This window comes from Egretta garzetta, unplaced genomic scaffold (assembly GCF_000687185.1).
Source record: "Egretta garzetta isolate BGI_Z169 unplaced genomic scaffold, ASM68718v1 scaffold577, whole genome shotgun sequence".
In the NCBI taxonomy this organism is placed as follows: domain Eukaryota; kingdom Metazoa; phylum Chordata; class Aves; order Pelecaniformes; family Ardeidae; genus Egretta; species Egretta garzetta.
The window spans coordinates 88,504-95,110 of record NW_009260138.1 but is presented as its reverse complement, the minus strand read 5'-3'; the positions used below and the strand labels follow the sequence as shown (position 1 = coordinate 95,110).

Below are 6,607 nucleotides of genomic sequence, written 5' to 3'. Positions count from 1 at the left end.
CTGAGTCAGCTCCTAATCCCTAGTGAGCTGCCAGCTGGAGTGTTACCTTTGGAGAATAGTATGCACAATTTTTCTGTCTTTGTTCTTTGACTTAAGTGCAGTGTGAGGCTGGAGGCTCTGCTTCGTGGATCCACAGTTACTTGTGCTTTTCTCAGCGGTCTTTGTGAGCTTCAGATGACAAAGCCTGTCCAAAAGAAGAGACCTTGTGCCAGCTGTGTGAGGGCTATTGTGCAAGAGGGCAGTTACTTGGAGGTCCACAAATGCTTTTTGTGAAGGACCTTGGATATCTGATGTAGCAGACTGCCTTTTCTTGGGCATCAGCTTGTGATTTACAGGGTAACTGGAGTTGGAAAGGTTATGCTATGGAGCTATGGAGGTTATCTGGTCCAGCCCACCAAGTGACTCTACTGCAACTGCAGTAGAGTCTTGATTTTCAAACCCATCAGCTTCTTGATCTACAGAGATCTCCCTCAGCCCTTCAAGATTGCTGTGCCTCTGAAGAGGAGTTGGTAATGGGACCAGTGTTTAGGATTTCCAAGTGTGCAAGACTGAACATGGCAGTGTGAGAAATAAAGCAATCTCTTGTTTTGAGTCACATCACAAGGTCCCAATTTAAAACTGGGAGAAGTTGATTAGTGTTTCTGGTGGAGAACAGGCTCCGATGGGAAGTGTGTACTATCAGGCAGTATCATGGCTATTGTATAAATTATTTGGTCATACAATTGCATGACAAACCTAGTTATGTTCTTAAGCAGTTTTATTGGTGTCTTCCTCAGTCCCCTTTAACTTCACTACAGTCAAAGTCAGAGTTAAAAAGTTGAGCTGAGCTGACATCAGCTGAAATGAGAAATGTCTTTCTGGCTTTGTGATAAAGAATTGCCCTCCTGCCAAATCTGGCAGCAAACTAGTGTCCTTCCTGTAACTAAGCTGAGCATAGACTGAAGATGGGTTAGACCAAAGCTTTGTATATCTGAAAAAGCAAGCATTGGAGTGATGGAGGCCCCTCATGTCTCCACATTGAGACCTGTGGCCTGGGAAGTCCTGGCTTTGGCCATTTGTCTTGATGAGAGACTTGATGAAAGCAGATGTGCAGAGGGGGTGACATCACTGCCCTGGTGCCAGCCTGCATGCTTGGGCAGCATCTGGTCAGTGGGCAGAGTGTCAGTCCTACCCTTTGCTCTCCTCAGCTGTAAACGGCGTCCTGAACACAAGGGACTTCCGTTCTGTGGATCATCGCCTAAAGCTGTACCTAGATATGGAGGTTTTTGAGGAGAACGCTGAGGAGTTCCAGTGCTTCCTCAAGGTGAGCTCCTGCAGCACCACTCCTACAGGTCCTCAGCTATCCTTGTAGCCACCCTGCAAGTTCTGCTCTGGGGTGGCATCCCAGAGACTGTGAGGTGTGAAGGGAGCTGACGTGTGTTTGATTTGGACCTTTCCCTGGGTGGGCTGCCAAGGGGCAGGCCAGTGCTGTGACCCACCCTCTCTGTGCTCTAGGTGGTCATGGTGAAGTTTGGCCGACAAGGAGAGTTCCTCTCAATCCTGGTTGCCTCTGATCTCAAGATTTATGTGCTGGAAGTCACTGGGGTTATCAGGTGAGGAGAATGGTGGCAAGTGAAACCCTGCAGCAAGGCTGTGAGTGCTGTGTAGTGCCAGCCTGTGCTAGCCTTACCCTGGAGGTGTGGTGACGTGCAAAGGCTCTTCTGGCAAATCCGCCTTCTGCAATCTGATGTGGGAGAGGAGATGGGGCAGCCTGCTGCAGCTGAGGGCTGTGCTCTGTGATTAGGGGACAACCTGCAGACTGGCTGAAGAAGAATGACTCTCACTACCTGTCTGATATTTCCCATCTGGAGGTGGGACTCGACCACCAGAGCTTGCGAATGGAGTTTGAGAACCCAAAAGCCTCCTACAATCTGCTGATCCGGAACCGAAGTTGCTGTGACCAGTTCCTGCAGACCCTGACATGTAAGAGTAGAGCTATAGAGGGGGCAGTGTGGGAGAAGATTTGGTAGATTTGCTCTTGGAGAGCTACCAGGAGAGCTGTAGTTGGGTGCATGTTGGACATTCATTTCTTGTCGTCTCAGAAAAAAGTTGGGGGCATCGTAACTTCCAGTGCCTCTCTGTAGGCTAGGGAACCATCCTGAGCTGTTATGTACTGCCCTTGGGCTTGCAACAAAAGATGTCTACCTTCTCCCTCTCTTTAGATCTCATGCAAGAGCTGCCTGCTAAGCACAGGAGTAAGGTGAAGGAAATCCCCACTGTGGAAATGAATCCACAACATTGGCTATGGTAAGAACAGCCTCTCAGAGGTTGGGGTTTCAGATAGAAAAGGATGTCTGCTTGTCCCGCAGTGCCTGGAAAGTGTAGTGCTCAAAACAGGGCAGCGCAGGAGGAGGCACCACTGGAGTGGCAGCCAGGCCTACGTTACAGGGTTAAGGCAGCTGGCTCAGGCGCCTGCTGCACAGGGGGTGAGCAGCCAAAGGGGTGTCATGGACTGAGCCAGGCTGGGTAACTCCAGCTCTCCTGGAGGAGCCTGAGCAGAAAAGAATCATACAATCGTTTAGGTTGGAAAAGACCTTTAAGATCATCAAGTCCAACCATTAACCTAACACTGCCATCCCACCACTAAACTATGTCCCTAAGGACCTTGTCTACCAATCTTTTAAATACCTCCAGGGATGGGGACTTGACCACTTCCCTGGGCAGCCTGTTCCAGTGCCTGACAACCCTTTCTGTGAAGAAATTTTTCCTAGTGTCTAACGTAAACCTGCCCTGGCGCAACTTCATAATATAATGGAGGGAGGAAAAGGGGGAGGCATAGAGTAGCTTCCTCCCTTGCAAGAAGCATTTGGTTCCTAGCTGGCAAGGTGGTGGGCCAAGTAACAGGAGAAGGAAGAATTTTGCAATGTCTGGAAGGGATGGGCCCCTCCCATCCTCAAGAGGATGGTGAACAGTAGCTGGCTTGCAGCAAGCCTAGGCTGGAAACAGAGTGATTTCTTGACTGGCCTGTTGTTGTGTCTCCTCTAGGCCTCTGCTGGACTCCAAGACCACAGATTCTGCAGCTGCAAATGACACTTGTTTCTTTTACCTGCTGGCCTACCTGATCCAAGGTACAGGAGATCTCAGTGGCCAGGTGTCCCACACCTTGTGCTGTCTGCTTACATGCTTGTTCTTAGTGTACAGTATGTGGGAACAGAGCTAAGCCATTGCAGCAGAGAAGTGTCAGGGGCATGGGTGAGGGCTTTTTTTTTTTTTAAGTGCTGAGGCATATAGGATAGCAGCATGCTTCTTCCTATATATCCAGTGAATCTCCCAGCCCTTTTTGATGTGGAAGTCCAGGATCTAGGGAGCAGTTGGTCTTGTGCACCAGGTATGGTGACAACTCAGAATGGCTTCTTAGAAAGCTGGAAATGATCTAAAGGCTGGATTGTTGCCCTGAGCTGAGGGAAAGCTGAGAAGTTATGCACACAGATGGTTTGTATGAGGAGCCGAAATGTTTCTCTGTTTGGGAAAACAGAAGCAGGTGCCTGGAACTTGAGATGGCAGGACAGGAGCAGACTGCTGGAGCCTACCAAGTTCTGTCCCAGGGCTTGCTGATGGCCAAATGTGCTAAACCTGGGGTCTGAGTTTTCAGTGACAAATTCCCGTGTCTTCCTAACTTGGGACACTGAAAAAATCAACCTAGCTGGTAGTCACATTCTGACTGATTTGTTACTGCTCTTGCAACCTCCTTCAACCATTGGCCACTGGGGACATATGAGAGAACGAGAATGAGAAAGAGTCTGTGGGAATTATGTTTATTGGTCTCCTCAAGCTGAACAAATAGCCTGTAGGAGGGAGAACTTAAAGTGCATTTTTCTTGCTCTACAGTTTTTCTCCTTTTTTAGAGCATGGTGCCCAAAACTGGACACAGTTCCAGCCGAGGCCTCACTGCCAAGTAGACTGGACTGATTAAACATCCCATTTCTGATATTCCTACTAATTCCCAAGAGTGACATGTGACAAGAAAAGCAACATGTTGCTGTAGCAGCTTGTGATCCCCTGTGACATCAGCCAGTTCTGCTAGTGGTTCTCTATTTCTGTGCATCTGACTTATTCCCAAGTTCTGGTGCTTTTCTTTTGCATCCACTGAAATCAGCTGGATGATATTAATGCTCCCTACAGTTTATCAAAACTACTTTGTTTCCTGCCATACTTACAGCACATCCTAATGTCATATTAAACTTCAGGTGTGTGCTCTCTGTTCCAACCATCAGGTACCTGCAGCCAGACAAATTCAGGACAAAAAAGGCAGCCTTCTAGCTGGCTGACTTTTAACTAAGGAGTAGTAAAGTGTTGTTTAAGAGGTCAGAGGACTCAAGTGCATTTTCCTGCCTCGCATGAGGGCATAGGCTGGACAAGGCTTGCTGGGTGGTGGTCTTTCAGGTGCATGCTCCTGCAATGAGCGTGGGTAAGCTGGTCAAGCCCAGCCACATTTAGCTACCCTGCTCCCCCTTTTCAGTCAGGAAGCTCGATAAGGCTGCTCACCCAGTTACTGTTGCTGGAAAGGATTTCCCTAGGGGAGGAATGGAAAGCAAAGCTGGTTCTGTGGTGACTCAGGCTCTCAGCGAAGCCTCTCCTATTCCCTCATATCCTTTTAGGGGCATCTGCTTTCCCTGTGACCCTGCTGAGCACCCGAAGCATGCTGTTTCTGCTGGAGGAGAATCACCAGTGGCAGGTGCAGCCCTCCTTGGATGAAGACCGTGAGGCAGAAACGCCTCCTAGGAGCAACATCCAGTTGAAGGAGAAACAGCCGATCAGCAGTATTAGCAATGTCATAACCTATCGCCTCTGTCCTTGTGACATCAAGCTGATGCTTTATGATGAGGTAACCAGAGATGGTCATGGGGCATGCAAGATGCTGGGGGCTGGATTGTGCTCAGATCCTGTTCCTGCCAAGAGCATCTTGGGGCTGTCATCTCCCATCCTAACCTAGGGCCTTGCACCACAGAGGCAGAGAAGCACAGTGAATTGCTGCTGTACAAAAGTCATGCAGGGACACTTCCACGGCTGGCAGCAGAGGGAGGAGGATGTCACTTAGGAATTGGAAGGAGCTGGCAGCTGCACTGGGGAATAGCAGCTCAGGGATGATCAGTGCCTTTGAGGCTAGGCCCTGTTCATCCACCTCCCTCTCTTTCCTCCCTCCCAGGTGCTGAAGGTGGAGAGCACTTGGCACATCCGCACAGAGTGCCCTGAGCTCCTGGTAGAGCTGGTGGAGTGGATCCGCAGGCCCTGGGAGGAGATGTTCTCGATCGAGCTACGGAAGGCTGTGTATGAGGGACTGGAGTGAGCTTGCTGGCTGTAGGCGGGTGGGACTTTGAGTCAAGAGTGCTGCTGTGCTGGCAATGGTGCACAAGTGTCTCCCACTCCCATCTGACCTTGCTGTCCTGTGGCCTCTGCTTTCTACTCTACTCTTACCCCTGGCCCTTTTTGGTGAGGAGGAGGGGAGCACACAGTGGTCCGGACCGCACAGTCACTCACTTGCACTGGGCTGAGCATGGAAGGAGGAGGTGGAGGATGTTCCCTGTAATACTGCGTAAGCTACACAGAGTTTTAACTTGGCAGTGTCTGCTAGTCTCCTTCAGGGTCACACAGAGTGTCGCTGAAGGAAGAGGGGAGCCAGGGCAGAGCATGTTCAGTGGGACATGCAATGGTACTAGGCAAACAGCAGGCCAGAGGCAGCTGGGCGCTGTGGTTTCTAGCGGGCCTATCTGCTGCCTTCCTAGCTGTCTCAGAACAGCTGCCATTACCTGCTGCTGACTTTTTCTTTTTTTTTTTTTTTCTTTCCCCCCCCCCTCATCCACGGCTTCCCTAAAGCTGCCTGCTTCAAACAGGAGCGTGACTGCACACGGGGATGAGGCGTGTTGTACTAAAAACCCCACAGAGAGCCCTTGCCTGCCTGCCTGGTGGAGCATGGCTCAGTCTGCTGCTGTAGTCTTTCACTGTCACGGGAGCGGAAGGAGCTGGGAGGCTCTTAGCACAGAAATGTGTTGCTCATCGCTTAGGGGTCAGGACCCTGGTGGGCACTGGCAAGTAGAAGTGAGGCTTAGGCTATTCTGAGCAGTCCAAAAGCAAGAGTCTATTTTAACATGAGTTTTACTATTTTCTATTGTAATAAAAGCTTATATTTATTGAATTGTCATGTGTTCCTTGCACTGCTGTAATGTCTTTGTAAGGTCTTGCATATTAGCTTTGCAGCAGCCTCAAGGGTTTCCCAACATTGCACAGCGTTTGAGCCATTCTTCCCCTCCTGTTCGGGGTGGCTGCTGATGGGCTGATCCTTTCTACCTGCCTGGCTCCTAAGCAGCAACCAAGGAACAAGGCCCAGACAGGATTAGACTGACAGCCAGCACTGGTTGTGTTGTTCTCCTCTGACAATTGCCCTCAGGTGATCATCCTGTGGGCTTCCAGCCCCAGCAAGTTGCTTACTGGCTGTACGGGCCCTCAGAGGCGTGCCTCTCGCAGGAGCTGTTGTGGCTGTGGAGGTGGGAGTACCTGCCCCCAGGTTCTTCCCTGTACTGGGCTTTACCTTATCTTAACCACAGAGTTAAATGCAGCTTAAAAAAAAAAT

The 6,607-nt window shown here is 50.1% G+C and overlaps 1 protein-coding gene across 1 annotated transcript in view; it reads left to right on the top strand.

Moving 5' to 3' along the window:
• The window catches only part of LOC104128828 (serine/threonine kinase 11 interacting protein), a gene marked incomplete at its 5' end in the record, with an annotated part of 20,359 nt that extends 14,235 nt beyond the window's left edge, over window positions 1-6,124 (top strand). The window contains 7 exons of the mRNA XM_035897092.1: window positions 1,188-1,303; window positions 1,495-1,592; window positions 1,784-1,962; window positions 2,202-2,286; window positions 3,025-3,107; window positions 4,638-4,864; window positions 5,186-6,124. Coding sequence (XP_035752985.1) covers window positions 1,188-1,303; window positions 1,495-1,592; window positions 1,784-1,962; window positions 2,202-2,286; window positions 3,025-3,107; window positions 4,638-4,864; window positions 5,186-5,326 — 929 coding nt within the window. The remainder of the gene's footprint in view (window positions 1-1,187; window positions 1,304-1,494; window positions 1,593-1,783; window positions 1,963-2,201; window positions 2,287-3,024; window positions 3,108-4,637; window positions 4,865-5,185) is intronic.
• Window positions 6,125-6,607: the final 483 nt, after the last annotated feature.